Source organism: Sitophilus oryzae, unplaced genomic scaffold (genome assembly GCF_002938485.1).
Source record: "Sitophilus oryzae breed Bouriz unplaced genomic scaffold, Soryzae_2.0 scaffold_1218_pilon_pilon, whole genome shotgun sequence".
NCBI lineage: Eukaryota > Metazoa > Arthropoda > Insecta > Coleoptera > Curculionidae > Sitophilus > Sitophilus oryzae.
Window position 1 is genome coordinate 262,410 of NW_022145858.1, and position 25,645 is coordinate 288,054.

Here is a 25,645-nt window from a genome sequence, read left to right on the forward strand (position 1 = left end):
AGTTATACATTTTTCTCCCACCATACCAACTTGGCATTAGCAATTTCAAATTCTGTCAATGTCAAAAATGGGCGATTAGTATTTTGTATTTATGCAGTCAGTTTTACAAGACGTTGAGTGTTGTGTGCTGTTGAGGCATTTTCCATTTTTTGCAATTTTTATCAAACAATTTGCAATGGTGTTCGAAAAGTGAGAATTTGGTGAACTTGCAGGTGATAGTGAGCGACAATCGCGCGCGAAAAATGCAGTTCAACGGGGAGATAATAGGCGATGGGACGTGGAACTTGAGGGTTTTCGTCACGGACCTACAAACGGAGAGACAAATTCGAGTAAAGGGAGATGTACACATAGGAGGTGTAATGCTGAGGCTGGTCGAAGACCTAGGTTTGTTATTTTACCTCTTTAACAGTGTAATAAATACGTATTTCGTAATCAAGCGATGCCTATTAAGATATACCTAATTAATGCTGCCGTAATAACGTGAGTCGTAAAAATAAAACATTTGTTTTGGCGTATTATTTCTCTCGTAAACTCGGAAATGCCTGTTCCCTGTCCGCAAATAGCAATGTAAAACGATCCATGTAGGCGGCGATTATTGTATTATTAAATGTTTTCTCTGAAAAATGTCCCTGAATTCATAATACCCACTTTCTAGTTAATAGTTTAGCTATTTGAAAATGTGCTTATTAAGCTTACAAAACCGTAATAATTAAGAAACTAATTTAACTCTAAACTATTTAAATAGATCGTTTTCTTTCTAAAATTATCCTGTCCTAAAATAAAAATTACCCTGTTTTGTTTTTGGGTTGACATTTCGCACAAGGTCGTATAAGTTTTGCAATATGCCCATATAAGACCAGATGATTATGGTGCCTCTATTTTTATATGTCTTGTTTATGCGATTTCGGTGGTTTATCTCTGTTTATTTAAAAATGCGTCCTCCAGAGCTTTCCGTCGGTTGGGTATTTGTACAGATGTTTTAACGGATAGGGACTTATTTTCGAACAATTTCTAGGAAAAGAAAATGAACTCAACAGCAGTTGGTTTTATTTCTACGGTTTGTTCTTTTTACGCCTCCAGTGTTCGATTTTTCACGACCGTCTTTTAAATCGGGCGTAGGACGTGTTTTTAGCGTAAAATCTATGCCAAAGGAGCTGCGTAGGGTTTCCACAACCTACGTCGATAAATAAACTATCACTTTCCATTTATTCAACGGTAAATTAGCGTGAAAAATCGCTGAAAAAATAGTTTTCGGTCCATATACATTTAAAACTAGAGAACATTTAACGTGTAGGTGGAAAATTCCATTTATTTCAAAGGAAAAATAAATATTTGGATTATTCGTACACAAACAAACCGGTGGTGCGGTTATTTTAAAAACCAAACAATTACAAGTTATTTTTCATTTTTGGAGCGACGAGTTAGCTCTAAGCTCGGCTCTAAGTTTAGAGGTTGAAAATAGGTGCTTTGTGCTTGTTGATGTTGATCATGATATATTTATGATACAATATGTATAGTATTTCCGAAGTCAATTGGAAACAGTAAACAGTGGGACTCTTAATTCTTTCGTCCATACCTTGTCCGTACGATACCGACAAAGACAGTGCCGATGCCGAATGGTGCCGAAGTTCGTACCAATCACTTGCACGAAAAAGTGTTTACACAGTGCACAGTGTCACTACCATGTCAGTGGCCAAGGTTTTTTAATAACCTTGGTCAGTGATGGCGTACCACTGAAACTGGCGCCAACTACTGGATACTTGTGTAAATTAGCGTTAAGGGTCCCAAGTCCCAACCTATTCCAATTGACTTATTAAAATTGATTATTATTAAAAAACTATGCCATTATATAATTTGCATTATCAATATCAATATGCACGTGAATTATTGGAGAAGTAAAAATGCATATCGCATCTATAATACCATACGATTTAAAATACGGCGTCAGCAGCGATGGCTATGAAATGAGGATTTCTGTCATTTTATATGGAAAATTATATGGGGAATGTGGTCGATCGTCATTTTTAGGCCAACTGGACGCCGTTTTTTTTTTCGATCATAGGTACAGTATTATATTAATATAATGATAATATCGAAATAAAGTATGAAGAATAAGAAAGGATCGATATTTGAGACGTACCTATCTATACGATAGACACAGGGGTCGATAGGGCACGACGATCACAAGGGTAATGAAAAGGCAGATGATATGACCAAACAAGGCTCATTAATGTCATTCATAGACCCAAAACCCTTCTGGGTGGCCAACAGATCTCTAGAATGGTGGAAAAATTCACCTGGGCAGAGACGAAAAAGTTCATAATAGAACTTCGCCAACATTCACGCCAGACCTGATGAGCAAAGACAGAAAGACAGTCAGTCAAAGCTGTAGCTGTGGCTGTGGTAGGTCTACTAACAGGGCATTGTAAGCTGAATAGGCATCTAAAGCTAACGGGATTGACGGACGGAGCCATGTGCAGCTTCTGTCAATCTGAAGAAGAAACGACATAACACATTTTATGTGTTTTATGTTGGTTTTATGTGTATGTGAGCGACAGCCTGGTAAATGTGCGGTTGTCTGTAATAGCCATTGACAGAGAGCTAGCTATATGGAGGGTTCAGTCTCCAAATTGCTAGACTTTTTGAAAAGGATAGGACTCGAGAGGACCGGACTGGAGCGATTGACAAATAAAATAGACTTTTTTCTTTCGATCAGGTTACGGAACAAATGACCATCTTCTGACAGTCACGGTCCTTAAGGTAAGCGCGCATCGGACTGACGTATCGGACACACGGAACGGACGAAAATTATTATTTGCCGAGTTATTACCGGATCGGACGCATCGTAGACACAGAAAGCCGTTCAGAATAATTAGAAAAAATTAAATCTGTATATACGATGCTTGCGGATTACGTCATTCGTAAATTCGATCAAATGTGCGATGTAAACAGGAATCGACGTGCAGAATTTGATTTGTTTTTAACGTTATTTTGAGCACGTGCCTAAAAGAGTGAAAATGGATGACGGACTATTAATTTCTTTAATGCAACTATATAATGAACTTAAGCGTAGTTTACACGGGCAAGTAAATTATCGCAGGTATATGTCTGAGAGCACTTCTACCAAACTTGCATAATGTAAACAGTATCCGAAAGCACTCTCCCAGCAAGTCACAAAACTGGCGGGAAAGTGGTTGCGACGAAAGACGCTTGCAAGTGTAAACACGTTGGGAGAGTGCTCTGGCAAGTTAAAATTTATTTCCGTCTTGTTGAAAGTTTTTGGTGCAAATGATTTTCGAAGACGCGTTAAATAACGATATGTTATCGACGCCTATGATCCTTATGATAGGCAGTCATTTTCACGCCGTGCCTGCACCCCGTGTCCGCTGATGTTTGCAAGTAGCGGAGTGGTAGGCTTTGGAAACAGTTGAAGGTCGGAGATTGTTGATTTCGGCCCAGAGAAGACATTGTTTGTCAAGCTAGTTAGAATTATATTTTAAAATATCAATTTCTGTTAAATATATTAATCTCCCGATTACAGATATTAAAATGGAAAAACGTATGTGGTCGAAAGAAGATACCATCACTTTGATTAATTTATTTGAAGGATTTCCGGAATTGTGGCAAAAAATCGAAATTTTACAGAGATAGAGCTAAAAAGCAAAAAGCAATCGAATTAATAGCTGACAAATTCAACACAACTGAGGCTGAGATTCAGCGGAAGCTACATAATATTCGTACCCAAGCAAACCAGGAGTGGAACAAAATTATAAAAAGAAAAAGTAAAATCGACTTCTGACGTTCGCAGAAAATTGTTTAAATGCTTTGGGTCTTCATTTCTTATTTTTTTAATAACATTGCATAAGCTCCAAGACTAGGCCTTCTGGCAATCCATTCTTTAACCCATATTCTTTTTCTAGATTTTCTTGACTGTCTGCGTAAAATTGCAACAAGAAGAGCAGTGGCTGCAGCTCTCTTTTTACGGCGCGACATTTTTCTACTAAACAATATACTTGTGCAATATACACCATACCGTGTATACGTGTATGCAATTTCTTGCTCAAAGCATATGCCTAGAAAGTACTTGTTGCAAGAAATTGCTTTAAAATTTGCTTAAATGTAAACACTATCGCAAGTTACTCTAGCAAGTTCTATCGCAATTTTCTATCCCGTGTAAACTACACTTTAAACAAAGTGCTAGTCTTTCAGTCGACCCGATCGATTCCCGAAAAATACTATTTTGCTTTTCGATGGTGGGGCGTAACAGATTTAAAAGATTACAACATTTTTCATAAGTCATTCGAAAGTATTGGAAAAATTTTGCTTCATCTCTTATCAAGTCATCAAACAAGGTATGAAATTTTCCATACAATTCTCGTTTTTTTTCTTGTTCTTTTGTTCTTCCTCTTCAAATGCACATGCAATTGCAAATAATTTTTCATCAGCTCATTTTAAATTTGGGAAGCGAACGTGAAAACCAGAAGTTTCGTATTAGCCCGTTTCGAGAGGATTGCACTAAAATGAAAATGCGGGAAGAAAATCCGAATATAATATGTGATGACAACAAATTATTGCGATTCGTTCGATGCGTCCGTTGCGTCCGGTGCGAACAAATGCGCGCTTACCTTATCGAGAAATGCATTGAGTATAATAGACCACGAATGCTTGTCTTCGTGGATTTTGAAAAGGCCTTCGATTCAGTAGACCAGTGGAAGCTTCTAGAGGCACTAAGTGAGACGCACGTCGATCATCGACACTCCGCAATCATAAATCCGCAATCATGAGAATGCCACCGCAAACGTCAGAATATCGACAAATCAATGCACAGACAAATTCAATATCGATCAGGGGTAAGGCAGGCGACACACTCTCCCCTAAACTATTTAGTGCTGTGCTAGAAAGTGTGTTAAAAATGATAAACTGGGGATTCATCAGGAATTAACATCGATGGAAAATTGATAAATCATCATCTCTGTTTAGCAGACAATATTGTTTTAATAACAGACAACATACAGGAAGCACAGAGTATGCTGGATATGCTAAATCATGCTTCGGAAAAAGTCGCTTTGAAAATTAACTTATCAAAGACATAATACACTACAAACGTAGTACTGAGTGATAATTTAAACATTAATAACATACTTTTGGAACAAATGCATTATATAAATAGTTAAGACATGAGAACGGTATTGAAGGGATAATGAATCAGACGCAAGAAATCCTACAAAGAATAGGCTTGTCGTGGGCGGCATTCGGTAAACTAAAGCATATACTGATATCTGATATTCCAATATGTTTAAAAAGAAAGGTCTTTAACCAGTGTGTCTTGCCTGTCCTCACGTATGGAGCTGAAACACTTACTTTGATAAAAAAGGACATACATAGAATACAGATCATGCAACGGAAAATGGAAAGGTCTATGTTGGGAGTTGCACTTTGGGATAAAATACCCAATCATACTATAAGAGGGGATGCTGTGATATCTGTCTTACATCTTAAAAGGAATTGGACAGGACTTGTGGCTAGGATAACAACAGAACGGTGGACAAAGAGACTTGTAGAATGGATACCAAGACACGAGGCCTATAGAAGCAGAGGATGACCTCCTAGTCGATGAACAGATGATATCAAGAGAGTGGCTGGAAATTGAATTCAAGTGGCACAAAATAGAAAGAATTGGCTAGAGTTGAAGGAGGATTTTATTCAGCAGTGGACGGAATAAGCTAACTGATGATGATGATGATAGGACTGGGGAATGTAACCTAAGAATCAGAAGAGGACCACAATATATCTGCAAAGATTGCAGTGAATCTGGCCGATATCCACCTCGAAGAATATAATCTAATTTAATCAACGATTGAGATATTTTTCGTCGTCTAAGTACCTGGTACCTTAATCTCAGATTAAGAATAAAACGAGAGAACGTATAGAAATCGCAGATGTCCGTAAATGGCAAAACTACGTCGACCGATTTGGTCATCATCTCGATCATTTCGTCTAAATGGGTGACGGCTGACCGAAAAATCAGCTTCTCCGCACGCTGGCGATCGGCGTGAACGATCGCCAGTTTTGAAACATTATTACGCCCACGAAATCTCCAATCGATTACCTTTTGTTAGTGATATATATTATTATATCGATATATTTTACACAACTCTACTATAATAATATAATTATTTTCAAATTTATTTTTCCTGATGAGGTTTTTTTTATAAAGTTTGTATTATTATTCTTTGTTTATATTTTTCCCTACCTAAAAAACCTTTATATAACCGATATTATGTTATATGGTACCTATAGCACCAAAAAATATTTGTAAACTGTGACGATGAAAAACAAAACGAATCACAAACAAACGTAGTGTACGGATGCCACACTGATTGTTTTTCGGCAATTCAGGCCAGGGCTACTCGATTCTATGGTGACATACTTTTATGTGGCTTTACTAACGTTTTTCGTGAAAATCGAAATTTATATTTCATTGAGACCCTCGTTGAGCCCTTTGAATAAAAAAAATAAAAGGTTTAAAAAAGAAGCATATTAAAAAATTTAGCTAAAACGCGATGAGGACCTAATATGGCCGACTTAAATTCCGGTTTATTAGTGCCGAGTGCCGTTCTAATTTTATTTAAAACGTGTAATAATATAATGTAGGGTAGACTAATTAATTTATTTTATTTTGCGTTGTCAATAAACGTTAGTAGCTATTAAAATTATTATAAAAATGTATAATTTATAATTTCTAATAAAAACATATCAGATAAGTCATAATAATTATTTAATAACAAAAATATCAGATACGCTACTGAAACACGAAAGTCAAATTGACGTATCTTAATTATTTTTGACAAGTGGTTTATAAAAACGAAGTTGCAGGAAAAGATATTGTATAGATAGGTACTTAGGTAATTCTAATATACATATAAGGGGATTTCTTAACTGATTGGTATACTACACCATTGTTTTTATATTATAAAAAACATACAGTACGTCTGCTGGATCTGTGTCTATGAAAGGAATGCGGACAACATGTTATTTACTATTTTTTATAGCTATAATTAAAACACTTGAAAACATGTAATAATGTAAATATTATTTACATTATTACATGTTTTCAATAATGTAAATATTATTTACATTATTACATGTTTTCAAGTGTTTTAATTATAGCTATAAATAATAAGTTTTCTTTGTGTTAGAGTCAGAAACCAAAAATATGATAGAAATCGTATGCCTTTTGCTCGAGATGACATTACTTATGTTTCCTACACGATCTTAACGAATGTGTGTATCTACATGCTAGTATCGTGCTAGTATAGTCTAAAGTTTCAATTACTTTTTCATATAAAAATAGAAAGTATATTTTTGGTGGGGTGGTAAAAATAACTATCAGGTGCTGCTTCTTGTCAAAGTAACGCCCCAGGTGGTACGGCGTGTAAATCTTTAGGTCGTACCGGTCGTACGTTTATGTTACGTTTCCTTCCTGTTGAATACGTCGTTTCGGGTTGGTATGACGTAATTCATGTTTCAAAAATATGTACTTAGCCTTTTAATGAAATTATTTCACCACATTTTAACCTTGGAAATACATTGATAATGTAATAGGTACAGCTAATTTCTTTTTTTTTGACAAAAAGTTCTGTATGAATCCAATTTTAAATGTATTTTTATGGTTTTAAATTATTCTTAAAGATGTTATGTTATAGAAACAAATCCAGCCGTTTAGAAAGCTGAAATTGATTTTGAATGTTCTATTATGTATACTTATGTTCCTCGGTATGTCCCCTGATTGTCTTTACAAGAGAAAATACTTTTTTATTATTGACATTTTGAGAAAAATGCATTCTTCATAAAAAATTTTGCTTGTTCTAAAATGGTTAATCCCGTTTATACTTTTCCAAATATCCATACCGTTTTAGAGAAAATTAGAGAAAATATGAAAATGTATTTGAATTTCTAGTCCCAAATCCATAGATAAAAGATTTATGTCTTATGTCCTTAAATCTAAAGTCTGAATTTGAAGTCTCAAAAACTAAAAGGCGTTTCTGTGGTAATATAATTTCGATTTCATTCTTTGATAGATCGTTATATATAATTAATTTTGATGTGATTTTTATTAACGTCATATTTTTTGATGTCAAAGTATCACATTTTTATTATCACCCTTTCCGTAGCATTGAACTAAATAAATTTTGTGCTTCTTTGACATTTTAACAACAAAAAATATGACGTTGATTAAAATTCTGTCAATAATAATCTATCAAAGAATGAAAAAGAAATTATATTACTATAAAACGAAACGCGTTTTGATTTTTATGACTTGAAAACTTGATGAAACTTAATAGTAAAATTTTAGGTCAAAGCGCCCCCCCGTGTTCTTAGTAGAGACTACGTTTAACCCAGCGCCTTCGCCTTTTCTGCTGTAAATGTTTTTTATAGTTATATTTGAATTCAAAGGATTTATTTATAAAGTTACACTGATATATTAGTAATCAGAGTAACTTTAATAAAACATAAGAATATATATATTTTACAGTTTATTAAAAATAAAATTTGACTACAAGGTAGAAAGTAAATCACAATATTTGATAAAACTTCTAAGTATACCATTTTTAATAAATAATAAAACTATTTCTGACTATGATATTTAAAATTTAGATAGATAGAAAATTAAAAAACATACCGGTATTTGCAGACGCAGACCCAAATTCAATAAAAACCAAATTTTTTCCTGCGAAAATCGGACTTTTTTCACAGAAAAGGTATTTTTTGATTTATCAACAATCATTGTCAAGTTGACAATATACAGGGTGTTTTCTAATTAGTCTAAAAAATTGTGGTGTGATTCCTCATGTGTTCTTAAAACAATTTTTATATAACCATTGGGTCTAAAGTACTTCCTTTCTGATCTACAGGGTATTAAAAATTAAAAAATCAATTTTTTGCTTAACATAAATGGCACACCACTGCTTTTTTAAAGAAAATATATTTTTTTCTTGACTGGCCATCCTTTTTCAACAAAATTGATCTTTTGAGTTTTTCTTGTTCATCAAACGGCTGTCGAGAAACAAATAAATATACTTATTAAGAGCCCGCCTTAAACTACACGCACACTGGTGCGATCACGGCCGCGATCACGATCACGATCAGGGCAGCGATAAAGTGTTTGCACACTTAAATCTCTGATCGTGATCGTGATCGCGGCCGTGATCGCGCCAGTGTGCATACAGCTTTAAGCCGTTTTCTAACGATTTTTCATTTTTTAGATTAATTAGGGAACACCCTGTATATGCATATCACAGCCAACCAAATAAACTAGTAACCTCTAAAAAATATTTTCCCACCACTAGCGACATACCGTATTTTTAGTAAGTACTAAATTATTTTATTAAAATTTCACCATATAAGTTTCCAAGCAATGGTTATGACTGAAAAATTCAACTACATTTCCATGTTTTTTTTTAATTTTCTCTAAACGGTATGGACATTTGGAAAAGTATAAACGGGATTAACCATTTTAGAACAAGCAAAAATTTTTATGATGAATATGAATGCATTTTTCTCAAAATGTCAATAATAAAAAAGTTTTTTTCCTCTTCTAAAGACAATCCGGGGACATACTGTATACTGTATGTAGTACCCTCTGTAGTAGTAGTACCTATGTGTTATTAACATGTAATGTTTATTGTAATGATCCAACCGAGGATCCAACGCATCAATGGATTTAGCTCAACCTCGTTTTTCTCAGTAAAATCTCGACTGTTATGAAATATTGGCTGACATATTTTCTGAAAACAGTGCCAGATTTACTGGATCTATTTTCAGACGTCTGGAAAGCGAGTGAAATCACAATAAAAACAAGTGTGGGTTGGCGCCAAAAAGTTCCATTTTCAGTTTCTACTCTTTTATAATTACTACGAATAATTCGTTAATAAGCAAGAAAATCTCCATTGAATGAGGATCTATGGAAATTATGACAATAGAACTATTAGAAATTAAATACCACCTGCAAATAACAGCAGTGGCGGCTCGTCGATGAAGCAAAATTCCATCTTTAGTACTGTAGTACCGAAAAATCTTTAATCCTTATAAAAATCTTAAAAAAATCTACCGCATGTGTATTGTGCGATGAACCATTTTCATCAATGTTGTGGTCCACCGTTGCCACTAATATTCTGATTTAAATGTGATGAACCAATGTTGACACTAATTTGTTGATTTGTTGAGATTTTGTACTTGTTGTAACTAACCACATTTTACAATTTAATTATTTTCGGGGGGCTCAAGTCTTTTGGGGGGACTCAGCTCACTTACATACATACCCGTATACAATATTGTATACAGGGTATCCCAATATTCCGTGAACATAGAACAAGGATAGAACTATATTACGTATTTTTGAAAACGACTCAAACTTTTGTTTTTTAAATATCACCCTCGGTATTTTGTTACTTTATTCGATAGAAAATTACCCTCTGAATAGAATGACATATCATAAGTCAGATTTTGACATTTTCGAATATTGTTGATTTGAAATTGCATGAACATGGCGATTCATAACGACAATTTGGCTCGAAATACCAAATGTGTTGTACCAAATTATTCGTAAAAAATGCTTTTTCCAAATATGCTAATGAGCCACCCTTGTTCCATTTGAAAAAATTGAGATATTATTAGAAATACGGTTTGGGCTTTTTTTAACCGGCCAGGACAAGACACTAAAAACATTAGACGATCAAATCTATTTTTCCAAGGCTCCTTGATTAAAAAATAGTGTTTTTAACACAGCCAATCTAGATTTGAAATTTAAAAGACAATTTCGTTTTAAGCGAAAATGTCAAAAGTTGACATATGATATGTCATTATATTCAGAGTGTTATTTTCTATTGAATAAAGTAAAAAAATACTGAGTGTGTCATTTAAAAATGAAAATTTGTAGTCATTTCCGGTGAAACACGAAGTGGTCGAAAAGAATTGAATACATCAATGAATCCTAATTTATGTCATAAAAAAATATAAAATTCCGTTTTTTTATCTGAAAAATAAAAAGTTATACCGAGTGCGTCTCAAAAGTGGCTCACCCGTATAACTTTTTTATTTTTTCAGATAATAAAACGAGAATTGGTATGTTAGAATATGACCTAAATTAGGATTGATTGACGTATTTAATTGTTTTGGGCCACTTCCTGTTTCACCGGAAATGACTACAACTTTTGATTTTTAAAGGGCACCCCCGGTGGTTTTTTACTTTATTCGATAGAAAATGACATTCTGAATAGAATAACATATCATATGTCAACTTTTGACATTCTCGCTTAATAAAAAATCGTATTGTAAAATACAATTTGTCATGTGAATGCCATGGCCAATGAGTACCATGGCTATGTTAAAAACACTAATTCTTAATCAAGGAGCCTTGGAAAATTAGATTTGATCATCTAATGTTTTTAGTGTCTTGTCCTAGCCAGTTAGAAAATGCTCAAATCGTATTTTAATCATATCTCAATTTTTTCAAATGGAACACGAGGATCGCTCATTAGCATTTTTTTGGAAAAAAGCATTTTTTTACGAATAATTTGATACCACACACTTGGTATTTCGAGTCAAAATTTCAAATAAACCATATGCGAAAATGTCAAAAGTTGACATATGATATGTCATTCAATTTAGAGTGTTATTTTCTATCGAATAAAGTAAAAAAATACCCAGGGTGCCATTTAAAAATCAAAAGTTGCAGTCATTTCCGGTGAAACAGGAAGTAACCGAAAACAATTGAATACGTCAATCAATCCTAATTTATGTCATATACTACCATACCAAATTTTGTTATTCTATCTGAAAAAATAAAAAAGTTATAGGGGGTGAGCCACTTTTGAGACGCACCCTGTAAAGGTGAGCCACTTTTGAGACGCACCCGGTTAACTTCTCTCTATAATTATATTAAGTGTAGTTGTTTATAACAATTTTTACTTCAACTCTGCAATGGGCCACGAGCCGCCACTGGATGACGGTGCTTAAACTACTCGATGAGCGCAGTCACTCCTATTTTAACATTTTAACAGCCATCTGTTGGAAGAGTTGCCACCGCATTAATTATTATTAATTATTATCGAATGTTGTTTTGAAATAGGAATGGCACGATCCAAATACTGTAGTTCGAGCGAATGATTTATTAAATTATTCCTAGCCATAAAACACACTGGATTTACATAAACACATATTTTATTACTTATGTTATATTATTATGGAATAGTATATTTTAACTTTTAGCAAAAAATCTCTTCTATTGTAAAAAAAAACCTTGCCCAATGCCCAACCTGCGACCCCGACTTCAAACAAAAATCAAATCACCCCGGTCACGGACGAGGTCGTTTCAAAGCACTCTGGATCACGCACCCCTGTAAAATAAAAAAAAAAACATTGCGGCAGGAATGAATATTATGGCATTAACTGGCTGTCATTATTGTCTTTTCAGTCAAGGCTTTTAAGGGATTAAACGAATTGTCCCCATTTTAGCGTTAATAATGATAATAATTGTTCTTTTATTGTCTTTTAATAAGGAATACTTTGTTTAAATTTGTATAAATTATAAAAGTTAGTTTAAATTATAAAAGTTATATTAGTCATATTGTTCATAAACTATAATTTTCGAAGTTAAGTTTCTTTTATATAAAGTTTATGAGTCACTTTTTAATTATTGTTAATATTAGTTAGAAGGAAATATTAGTAACAGGAAATAAAAATATTACGCATACAAGTTCAGCAAACTAATATTTTAAACACATATTACGAAATTGTCAAAAGTCTTAGTATTTTTTCGAGCTGAAAATAGTGAAATCTGTAAATTATAGTTTCATCAAGCGATTATTTTCTTAAAAATATCTATGTCAGGGTTTCTGTTTTAGTGGAAGGGGGTTTCAGTATTTTTGATAGCCTATTAAAATCCTAAAAATATCCGGGTTTTATTAGAAAAACGCCTACTATTCTTTTAAGTAATTTTTTGTGTAAACAGACTTTTAGTTAGAGATACGTTCTACCAGATCATTTTTCGGATCAAATAAAATCTAAGGGGATTAGAAATTTAAATAAATATATTATGAATTATGATCATGTAAATATATAATCGATCATTTTGTATGTTTATTGTTGCTTCGACCGAATGAATCCACTTGAAATTTAAGAACTCATCCAACCCAAAAGGATATCCGGTTTTTTACAAATGGGTTTGGTTTCATATGACAATGTAATTTCGTAATTGTTTTTTTTACATACATCGTTTTTATCGTATTTTTTCAACACCTTTATTAATATACAGAGACGTCTTTGTAATATTTAAAAAGCTACGATGTTAAAGCTCATCATTACAAATTTTAACGGTTAATATATTTTTTCGAATTAATTACTGCTTTCTAGTAGATTATTTCTATAATTACTGAATTCTTTTTGTAGAAATCTCGATGGATTGGTCAGACCATGCCCTCTGGTGGCCGGAAAAAAATATCTGGCTGAGCAGAACCAGGTCTACGCTTGACCAATGCGGCGTTCACGCAGATGCCCTTCTGCATTTCACACCAATGCACAAATCCCTAAGAGTCCAGCTTCCTGATCTTAGGTAAGAATAGTTCTATGATTGTAACATACAGTATAACTTCAATAGTCCGGACATTTTCTAGAACGGGCACTCCAGTAGTCCGGACAGGGCTATTATTCGGGCATTTTAAAACATTTGCCTCTGAAATCCGGGCGAAAAAAATCGTTTACATTTTGTTTATGAACTGAGTCTATATTTCTTCATTGGATTCTAGAGCGGGTTAAATATAATAGTTCCAATCAAACGAGCACATGAGATTCTTACACTCGCCGAAAAATTAAAAATATTAGTGTCTCGATTCTGGAAAAAAAACTCGCCAAATTGGGGAGTAGACTATGGTTTCAAAATCTGCAGTGTTTGATATGAACAAACGGGAAAAAATAAGGACTTTTATATCAAAATAATGTCAAAGGCTAGGTAAGAATACCATTATCGATGATGTATGTATAGTACAATATAGTCAAAAAAAAACGGCGTCAGCGATGGCTATGAAATGAAGATCGCTGTCATTTTATACGTAAAATTGTATGGGGAACGTCATCGATGTTCATTTCCAAGCCAACTGGACCCCGTTTTTTTGATTATACGGTATATCTAATGGGGGATCCGTGACGGTGACACATGTGTCTATCGTTTTAAATCACAGGTAAATTGTATTTCATGTCATTTTTTGGATATTATCTGTCGGAATCTTCCCCGAATCTTTGGATAAACTATACCATTGTACAACTGGTTGATACAACAATGAAATGATTACGCACCTATTTCATCAGAAATTTCACGAACCAAAACAGAATTTTTAGCCAGTTATGAATTGCTAGATAAACTCAAGTTAGGGCACGAAACACGTTTTTTTGAAGATATGTGGCCAGAAATTTTACTACTTTCCAGTGATGTCACCGCCGTGATTCCGTTTCAGGAAAAAGTTTAGATCTGTTGCTCTAGATATGACAATATGCAAAGAACAAGTATACAACGCAGATGAGCTCATCAAGAAGAAAAATCAGATCCATATTAAAAGATCGAAAGATCGATCAACTGTTTATATCGTGCTGCAACGCAGCGAGGAATAAGGTTTTTATGGAAAACTATTACTTATCTAAAATTTAGATTAATAAACGTTATTTTTGACAATTTTGGAGTTTGGAGCTCCAGTAATCCGTGCACCTCGATAATTCGGGCGTATGCCGGAACGATATCTGCCCCGACCACTGAAGTGATATTGTACTACTTTTAAAATGAACTTTTAAAAAAAAAATTGTTGTAGTTGAATCAAACTCTATAATTTATTTGTTACAGGTATCTTGACATGAAAGTTGATTTTTCGATAAAAACCTTTTCGGCTGTGGTACACGTTTGCAAGGAACTGGGCATGAGACATCCAGAAGAGTTATCATTTTGCAAGCCTCTGGAACCAAACCACTTGAAATATAATTACAAAGATATGCCAAAGAAAAAGCATGAGCAGAACGGTACGACGAGGAACGGTTTGTTGGCACCAGATACAAACACTTTTATCGGTAATTACCGTAATATAATTATATTACTTTTCTCGATGTACGTTAGGAAATTAATTGATTCTAATTTTCAGCCAATAGTAGTCCAGTGGGAAGTACAGGAAGCTTAGAGAACAGTAGTCCTGTCATGTGCGCCCCTGTGACGCCATCTAGGGGACCACCTTCTTCGACCCCAATTAACAGTCCAGGCAGTGTGAGTGCATAAAAGTTATTTTATTTTTATTTTTATTACATAATCTTTATTTTTCCAGACTGGTACCTGGAGGAAAAACGGCTACGCCAATGATTTCAACGGTTCCGGGTATTCTCCAGGCGTGAACAGCCTGAGTCTGGAACAGTTGAATGGCAGTCTGGATAGTAGTTTGGCCCAGAGTCCATCCACACCCAATCCGGAAGCAAGAAGATCGCTGGTCAGGCCCAAGTCACTTATAGAAAAAGCTAGAATGAATGTAGCGTAAGTATTTTCAGTTCGACTGTTTAAATATGTCGGGACGTATAATTTTGACCATAGCTTCATTCTAATTCAAAATTTTATAGGTGGTTGGATTCTTCGCTGTCAATCATGGAACAAGGAGTAAGGGAACGGGATACGTTATGTTTAAGGTTTAAGTTTTACGTTTTCTACGATCTGAATCCCAAATACGATGCGGTGAGGATCAACCAGATATATGAACAGGCCAAATGGCAATTGCTTAACGAAGAGATCGACTGTACAGAAGAAGAAATGTTGATGTTTGCGGCTTTACAGGTAAAAAAGTGTTCTGCCGTTTTACAAATTAATAATTGATAGATAGATAGATTGATAGGTCCGAGGATAGGTTTTTATTTGAGGAATATGTAACATTAGATACTGAAAAATGTTATATAAAAAAAATGTTTATTTAGGTACATATTCTAAATAATTCGACCATTTCTTTTTTTTAACTTTGACAACTGTATATGTTTTTATCTCTAAAGCCGTGGTCCAACATAACTGACGTAGAGAACAACAGACGTAGAGATAAGCGTAGAGTACAAAAGTAAAATACGCGTGAATCCGCAGTATGCTTCGCCTGTATGTGGGCCCATTTCCAATAACTTCAATGCATTTAAACGCTTCGCGATCCTCTCCGCTCCGTTTGTCGCCTCATGTGGCCCAACATAACTGACGTAGAGAACAACAGACATAGAGAGAAGCGTAGAGTACAATAGTAAAATACGCGTGAATCCGCAGTATGCTTCGCCTGTATATGGGCCCATTTCCAATAACTTCAATGCATTTAAACGCTTCGCGATCCTCTCCTCTCCGTTTGTCGCCTCATGTGGCCCAACATAACTGACGTAGAGAACAACAGACGTAGAGATAAGCGTAGAGTACAATAGTAAAATACGCGTGAATCCGCAGTATGCTTCGCCTGTATGTGGGCCCATTTCCAATAACTTCAATGCATTTAAACGCTTCGCGATCCTCTCCGTTCCACTTGTCGCCTCATGTGGGGCCACGCAGTAAGGGTAAATTATTTGTTTTAATACAGTTGTAAAATACTCCTTTTTCGGTTTTATAAATTTACGTACAGGGTAATTATAAGTAATTTATTCTTCTTGTAGGGTATATTTCTTGAGGTTTGGCTAGATTAAACGTTTCTTTATGCTTCCACAAAAATAAGATACATTCCTGAAGAAAAATAGCTATAACTGTTCATAGATTATATTATTGCAAAATTTACGTCTGCAGGATTTGTTTATTTTAAGAATTAGCATAATGCGAAGTGCCCTCTTTTGACATTTAAACAATCTCAATATCACTACAATTACAAAATAGAATATTATATCGCATTTAGTATGACTTTTAACATTTGAATGATATATACCAAATTCATAGATGACTTGATAAGTTTATATGATGTCCAACTTTGAATAAGAAGACTAAGGAAGGAGCATAATTATTCTATCCATGTATTTATGCATGGTGGGCGGAAAAAGGACTCTAGGCACTAGCGTAACTAGCAATTTATCCTGGGGTGGGCCTGGGGGGTCCTGGGTTTGAGCCCAGGGGGGGCCCAGGGCTTTTGTTTTTTTAAAAATGAAAAATAATTTTAAAAAACACATTCTTTGAATAAAACGTTTACATGAACGTTTACTATCAATAAATTTCATAGACTTGGTTATCAAACCGTGTTCCCGTAGATTACTTAAATACCTAAAATTTTTCTAAAAAAATAAAAATTAGTACATTTTTTGAACACAACAAAATAATATTAACTAAACAAAACTAGAAAACGTCATTTTTACTGTATCACAAGAAAATAAAAATTAATACGTAGCCAAGAGTCATAATTCAGGATTTCTCTGGGGGGTGCCCAGCAGTACCTGGTGGGGGGCCCGGCACCCCCGGGTACCCCTGTAGTTACGCCAATGTAGGGTGGGGATCCTTGACAGTTCTGTTTGACAATTAATTTGACACATTTGAATTTGATTTGAAATTTTGTGGATTTGTCAGTCTTTTATTATGTTATTTATTATTTAGCTTATTTTATGTTATTTATTATTTATTCTACTACTGATAGTAGTACAAAGGTAGTAAATCTAGATGGAAATTGTGCCAAAACTTAAATTAACAGTGACACTATCGTGATTTATCGAAAAAGACTCTAAAATAGTTGGTGTAGCATGCGCTAGATCTCGGCAAAAATCGAGTGAAATAATGGAACAACTTTTCGCTAGTAAGTGACTATATAATATACACATACGTGTAGTAAACCGATCATTTATGAAATTTACTTAAATTAACTAATTATATATTTTTTCTTGCATTTTTGCTTTTATTTACTACTTGTCAAAGATTAGATGTCAAAGAATTTAGATACGTCAATTTGACTTACCTGCTTCAGTAGCGTATCGGATGTTTGTGTTAATAAATAATTATTAAAACTTATCTATTTTTATTATAATAATATGTTTTTATAACAATTTTAATAACTACCAACATTTATTCACAACGTAAAATAAAAAAAAAATTATTGAGTCTACCCCACGTCTACCCTACATCATAGTTTTAAATTTTTTAAATAAAATTAGAACGGCACTGATAAACCGGAATTTAAGTCGGCCATATTTGAGTCCCATCGCGGTGGACTTAGGATTTTTGATATGCTCCTTCCTTAGTGTTCTTATTCAAAGATGTCCAAGAAACATTTTTATCTAAACAACCCAAGATAACGCATTTAAAGTGAGGTAGTTAATATTTAAAATTTCTGGTTTGATTGTGGGTGCATTTTTTGATTTAAATAAAATAATTTTATTAATAACAGCTTTATTATAATAGTTTTTTTAATTTCAGTTACAAGTGAATCTGCAAGCCAGCAAACCTCAACAACAAACCATACCTGAGAGCAATGGTGCCTCCTTGAGCCCCCTCGATGACGACATTGATGCAGCCCTCAACAATCTTCAAACAACTCTAGAAGGGTCCAGTTTAAGTACGCGTTCCAGCGATATCACATCGGTACCCGAACTGAAAGATCAACTTAGATTTCTCAAGTAAGGAAGTACTAATTAAACTTGACAAGTAATACTAGAAAAAGTATGTAAAAAAATAAGAACTTTTTGTGTATTTTAGACCAAAGCGATTCACGCTTAAAGCTTACAAAAAGTACTGGTTCACCTGTCGGGATCTGCACCTGTACATGTTTAAGAATCGCGAGGATATGGTACATAGTTCTAGCTGCGTGATGGACATCAACCTGAAGGGTTGCGAAGTTACCCCCGATGTCAACATCAGCCAGAATAAATATGTCATAAAGCTGGAGGTACCTAGCAGCGAGGGAATGACAGAAATGTATATTCGTTGCGACGATGTTAGTATAGCCCTATTTTTTTTATTTCATGTGTGTGTGTACAGGGTGGCGCACCTCGTTTGCCTCGGTTAATTATAGAAAAATGGAAAGATACTAAATATTTTATGGGTATATGTGGGAAGACAATGAGCATAATTTAAAATTATTTTGAAATGTACAGGATGTGTCAGAACTAAGATCCATAACAAAGTTATATTTTTTCTTATGGAACTCCGGAATTTTATTTCATTTTTGGGTTCTAGGACATAAAATAAGGCATTTATTATAAGAGTTTGATATGTCTAAAAGGTTTGGTTTTTGAGATATTTAAATATGCATGCTATAATAAAAAAAGGTTGTTAACACCCTGTACATTACTTTTCAGAATTAATTTTTGTGCTGACTTTTAAGCCAGGGAAATAAATTTTACTAAAAAATTTTATTGCGTCCTTATTAAATGTATACAGAGGTATCAAAAACTGCTGGTCTATTTTAAATATTTATTTTACATAAAAACTTCGTTATTTCAAATGCAACACTCTGTATTTTTTTAAAATAAGTTGAAGCAGATTTAAATGCTCTTTCAAACTATATTAGGGTTTCCTATACCTATCTGGCTCAGATTTTGAATAAAAAGCGAATTCAATAAAATCGAAATCAAGATGGCTCTCTGGTGTCGCCATATCAATTTTCTAGTGACATTTAATAGCTATTTTAAAAATCATATTAGTTTATGGACTTTATTTAAATTTATAACAGTTTACTTTTATTTAATTTACCCACAGTAGTTTAATAAATATTTATTATTTTATCAAGAAAAATGAAGCAGTATCTGCTGGCGGAAGGAATGGATATGTTCCTAGTTATTTTATTTTGTGAGGAAAATTGCTTGTTGGTCTGAAGGATTTGTGCTCAAAGATATCCAAATAGGAATTGTCTTGATAAGCGTTCCTTTGAAAAACTACTTTTCCTATTTCGCCGAGCTAATAGTAAGGCATAAGAAAAACCTATTAGACAGAAACCTGTCGTTGGAAGTGAAGAAAATTAATTAGTTATCTTAATTAGTTGGTTCTTTTATAGAAAATTCAATATATCTGTTACGGTTAAGGCCCGATGTCCGGTTAATGTTGACATTACCCGGTTAATCTCGAGAATAACACACAACAAAACAACCAAAAACATAATCAAACCCAAACATTAACTTGTTAATGTCGATATTAACCGGGCATCGGACTTTAACCGTAACATATCTACTATAAATCATAATAGAAATAAAGGAACTACTTCTTCCTTTTTCTTGGTAAAATAATAAATACTTATTTATTAAACTATTGTAGGTCTTTTAAATAAAAGTAAGCTGCTGTGAACTTAAACAAAGTCCATAAACTAATATCGACTTTAAAAATACCTTTAACTGTCACTAGAAAATTGCTATGGCGACATCTTGATGGCCATTTTATTGAAAAATCGCTTTTTATTCAAAATCTGAGCTAAATAGGTATAGGAAACCCTAATATAGTTTCACTTATTTAAAAAAATACAGGGTGTTGTATTTAAAATGACGAAGTTTTTATGTAAAATAAATATTTAAAATAGACTAGCAGTTTTTGATACCCCTGTATACATTTAGGGAAGCAACCAAATTGTTTAGTAAAGTTTATTTCTCTGTATTAAAAGTCAGAACAAGAATTAATTATGAAAAGTAATGTACAGGGTGTTAATGATCTATTCTACTGTAGCATGCATATTAAAATATCTTATCAAAAACCAAACCTTTTAGACATATTAAAGTATTATAATAATTGTAATTATTATAATAAAAAACGAGTTATAGTTACTAAGATATTTTTGATATTAAAAATAAACTTAAAACGGTTTTTTTTAATTAAATGTGAGAAAAAATCTATTAAACTTCATACAAAAAAAAATTTGGCATTTCAAATTGTTTTTCAATGCTCTTTCACTTTAATGTTTCAAAAAAGTCTGATCGAGAATTTTAAATTTTTCATATCTCCAATTTTACGTTTTTTAAGCTCCCTGTATAGGGAATGCAATCCCGCAAATACGGGATCCCTCTTAGATTTCGCGGGATCAAAGTTGCGGGATTTACCGTGCGGGATCCGCGGGATCGACACATTACTACTGGGTAACCGAATCGATCTCGATCAAGGTTAAACCGCTTCGTTTCGGGCCGATGCGTCGACGCTCGGAACCCGGGGGATTCCCCTTACGGCTTGACCATTAAAAATAAATGAAACAAACAGGTTAGTTATTAGATTTCTTTCTGGCGTATGTGCGTAAGTGAAGAAAAGCGTTTAACTAGTACTTGTGGACAATTTCGTCAAATAAACTGCCGGACATAATTATCGGGACAAACAAAATTTTAGGGTAAATTTAAAGTTGAATATCTCTTGAACTAAAAAAGATTTTGGGATGCGGTTTGGACCAGGTTTTAGATGCATCTATTGTGATTAAGATGCTATGTGGTTTTCGAAAATATATTTAGCGAATTCTCATATACAGGGTGTTTTATAAGAGTGTGAAAATTTGGTTAAGAAAGTTTTTTACCGCAAATTTACAATTTTTAGAAAATCGAAATTTTTACCAAGTACGACTAATATCTATTGAAATTAGAAAAAAACAATGTGATTGTTTTTTTATTTTTTTTTGTTTTAAGGAAAATACGACGTTTTTTCGAAAAATACGTATTTTTAGTCATACGTATTGTCCTAAATGGTACAAAAAGCTTTGTACATTCTGCATATGCCAAAAAATTATTGATATAGAATGTATCTAAAAGCAGATAACACAAGTTAAAAAAAACTTCAACGTCAGAATAATATTTTTATTTATAAAATCAGTAGATAAATTATAATAAAATTTAAGTTTATTTAATATTAAATATATTTTTTGAACACCCTGTATACATCGGTCCAAATTTCTGTACAGCTAGTTTAAGATACACGCTCTATCAATATATTGTGGGCCTATGCAAAATGTACAATGCCTTTTGTACCATTTAGGACCAAATGCATGACTATTGTTTACAGTCCCGCAATTTTGCGGATCCGCGGGATTGATTGCTTTAATCCCGCGGGTTTGCGGGATTGAGATTTTGGTGCGGGATTGCATTCCCTATCCCTGTATATTAAAATTTATATTTCGCAACTTCAATCATATTTAAATAACAAGCAAAAAAAGTTACAAAGAATGACTTTTTTTTTGAAAAATCGATAATAAACAAGTTTACAAGTATAGTTAAGAAAATCCGTGGACACACTGTATACCAATCACAATACTATACTTATTAATTTTTGTAGCGCATATTCAGAAAATTTTATTATTTATCACTCTCTTAAATATTTAGAACATTAAATTAGTACTCTACAGCTGTTTATTTTTCTTTCTTTTTTTAAAGGAAACCCAGTATTCGAGATGGATGGCTTGCTGTCGTCTGGCGGCCAAAGGTAGGTCCTTGGCTGACAGTTCATATGAAACAGAGAAACAAACTATTTTGGACTTTTTGAACTTACAAAGGCGTGCAGAAGAACCGTACATAAATCCCAGCAGCTTGGACATCCAGGTGGAAGACTTTATCTCGCCTAAATACTTGAAAAGATCCAGAGGGAAGGTAAAAAAATCATCCATACTTTTAACGAATATTTGAACAACATGGCAACTTAGATAAATGTTTGTCATTACAGAATACATATTATAAGTAATATTCCTATAAGACTAGCATATAGGGTGGTCCGAATATTCAGGAAATTTTAGTAGCATAGGGCAGTTTATTCTACCGGTTAAAATAAGTAAAAAAAATATATCCTAAAATGGCTTCGTGTCGGAGATACAGGGTGTAGAAAAATACGAGCGAAATTTCGCTCGAGCTATCGCTTGAAACTCGAGTAGGTACTCTGGACTATTGGAATTAATCGGGTTTTCCCACCACTAACAGAAAACCGTATTAAAGTGGGACAGCAAGAGAGAGGGAAGGGGGAGTATACCGACGATCTTTATTGTGATTGGTTTGGTTTGATTTATTCTTTTATTACCATACTCTCCCTGTTTATAGCATTATGCATGTTATTGACTTCGTACTCATTTGGCGGAGCACAGAGGGCCAGCGGACCATATTTTATGGAAAAATTTATCTCATTCAATATGTGTTAAAATTACAAAATCAATACAAAATATGAAAAAATGAACAATTATTAGCCTATAAGAAATGGTTTATACAGGATGTTACAATATTAACGCACATAAAAAATCATTTTCGCAGATTCAGTTCAAAGTCGCACCTTAACTAGTTTCCAAAAAATGTATGAGCCTAGAAGCATCAAATTGTAAAAAAAATTGTTATACAGAGTGTCCCAAAAGTCAGAAGTAATCAACTTTTAATAAAACTAGTTTTTTCTTAAAAATCGGTTTTTAAGACTTTTGACGAAATTGCATAAAAATATGATAACAACTGTACCTTCATTTTATTTGTAATTATTTTGAAAATACAATATTTTATCAATTTACTTATTATTACTTATTGAAAAATATATATTTTTTATTTATTTATTAATACTCTGAAACTATCCAAATATATTTACATCTCATCTTAGGATTATGTAAAGTTATCAGAAAGGAAGCCAAAAATGCAATAATATAAAAATGTTCCATTTAAAAAAAATCATCTGGGTCCACTCACACTTTTTTGAGCAACCCTATAGAAGTTAAAATATTTTCCTGAAATAGATCCTTGTACATACGTTAGGTTTGCACTTAAACAACATTTCCAAGTTTTTTGTTCTAAGAGATGCCTGACGCATTATTGCCACCATTGCCGGACTGTGCATCCAACAGAACAATATGTTCTACCACACAGGGTGGCAGTTTGGGGCCGATTTTTTTTTGCGCAACATAAAAGTATAAAGGCCACCACCAAAAAAAATACGATATTCCTACATTTTTTTTAAATCCTTCATATATAAAAGTTTTTTTTTGAAAAATATATTTTAACAAAAATGACCGTAATACAAATACGGAAAAATATTATTAAAATGTGAAAAAGGGCAGAAAAACAGTAAAAACTTACCCCTATCATCTACATTCATCATAAGAAAAATATTTGTAAAATGTACGGTTTAAAAAAATTACAAAGTTGAAACTCGTGTGCTGCGATTTTCGCAAAGCCTACTATCAAGTGAAGTGATTTTCGACATGTTACGACAATTCCATTATTCATTTGTTTTTGTTTTGTGATGCTACAAAGCCTACTTGTTGCTTGTTGTAAATTGATAAAAAAATTTATGAAATAATAATATATTTTTTTGGAGATATTCAATGTTTTCAGTAACTCTGGCCCTCTGTGCGGCTTAAATTCTTTACTAGCCTTATAGGAGCATTACTTACGTATATGATAATAGATTTCTTATAAAATGTTTTTATTTCGTAGCTCACTCAAAGAATTTTGGAAGCTCATGCCAACGTTAAAAATTTGTCATTGGTTGATGCCAAAATGAACTACATCAAAGCGTGGCAGTTGCTTCCAGAATATGGTATAACACTCTTTGTGGTTAAGTTTATGGACTGTAAAAAGGAAGAGCTGTTGGGTACGTCTCTTAATCATAATTTAGAATATCGTAATATATTTTGTCTATTTAGGTGTCGCTTATAATCGAATAATGAAAATGGACATCAACTCAGGGGACCATCAGAAAACATGGCGATTTAATACGATGAAAGCGTGGAACGTCAATTGGGAAATCAAACACATGATGGTGCAGTTCGAGGAGGGAAACATCGTTTTCAGCTGTCTGTCGGCCGACTGCAAAGTAATTCACGAATTCATTGGCGGTTACATATTCTTATCAACCAGGTCGAAGGATGCCAGTCAAACACTCAACGAAGAACTCTTCCATAAACTAACAGGTGGATGGTCTTAACAATAAAAACAGCAAAGAAGGAAGAGGATTTGTTAGAATTTTTGCGCCTTGTTAACACACATTAACAATTTCTAGACCTTATAATACTTTATGCAAATTGTAGACTTTGTCAATACCATCCTAACTGTGCATAGTGGTAATATTTGTTTTTTTTACAGAATTAACTCGTTATATAAACTGTTTTATTTGTAAATAGTAACTTGTATCGTGTTTATATTTGTTAATTATTGAAAGGGTATTTTACCATTTTCTTGTATGATTCAAGGTTTGACACAAACCTATTTATTAAAATTTGTAACATATATGCTTGGTACTAAATTTATTGTCGTTTAGGTTGTAGGCGATGAACGCACAAATACATAATAAAGTGCCTCTACCGTTTCGGTGTGAATAAATGTCTAGTTTTAATAATGTTACTAAGTTTTAAAAAAAATATATATATATATTTTCCATGTTTTACACAAAACAGTTAACTTCCAGAAATTTTATATATACAATTGATATTATATTGTATAAAATAAAAATTAATAAAAACACATTATTAACACGTTATTATTTTATTTTGTATGCCCCACATAGATGAAAGAAAATATATCTATGAGATAAGGTAATAATCTCGGTAATAATAATTAGAACTAGCATACTAGTAGGGTGAATGTGGCTGAATGTGCCAGTAATGGAGCAGTTTTTGGTTTCAAGGATTCGTATGATTTTAAAGAAAAGTGAATTCTAAATTGGAATCTTAATAAGTGGTTTTATAGAAGCGAATTTGTACAGGTATCTATTTAT

The 25,645-nt window shown here is 33.3% G+C and overlaps 1 protein-coding gene across 1 annotated transcript; it reads left to right on the top strand.

The window, feature by feature from the left end:
• The first annotated feature begins 68 nt into the window (after positions 1-68).
• Positions 69-25,160, top strand: LOC115874058 (unc-112-related protein-like). Its single transcript, XM_030889109.1, has 11 exons — positions 69-384; positions 13,450-13,612; positions 14,891-15,111; positions 15,183-15,301; positions 15,360-15,562; positions 15,646-15,856; positions 18,428-18,627; positions 18,707-18,944; positions 22,342-22,554; positions 24,367-24,523; positions 24,576-25,160. The coding sequence occupies exons 1-11, from the start codon at positions 243-245 to the stop codon at positions 24,854-24,856; spliced, it is 2,148 nt and encodes a 715-aa protein (XP_030744969.1). The 5' UTR covers positions 69-242; the 3' UTR covers positions 24,857-25,160.
• The last annotated feature ends 485 nt before the right edge of the window (positions 25,161-25,645 follow it).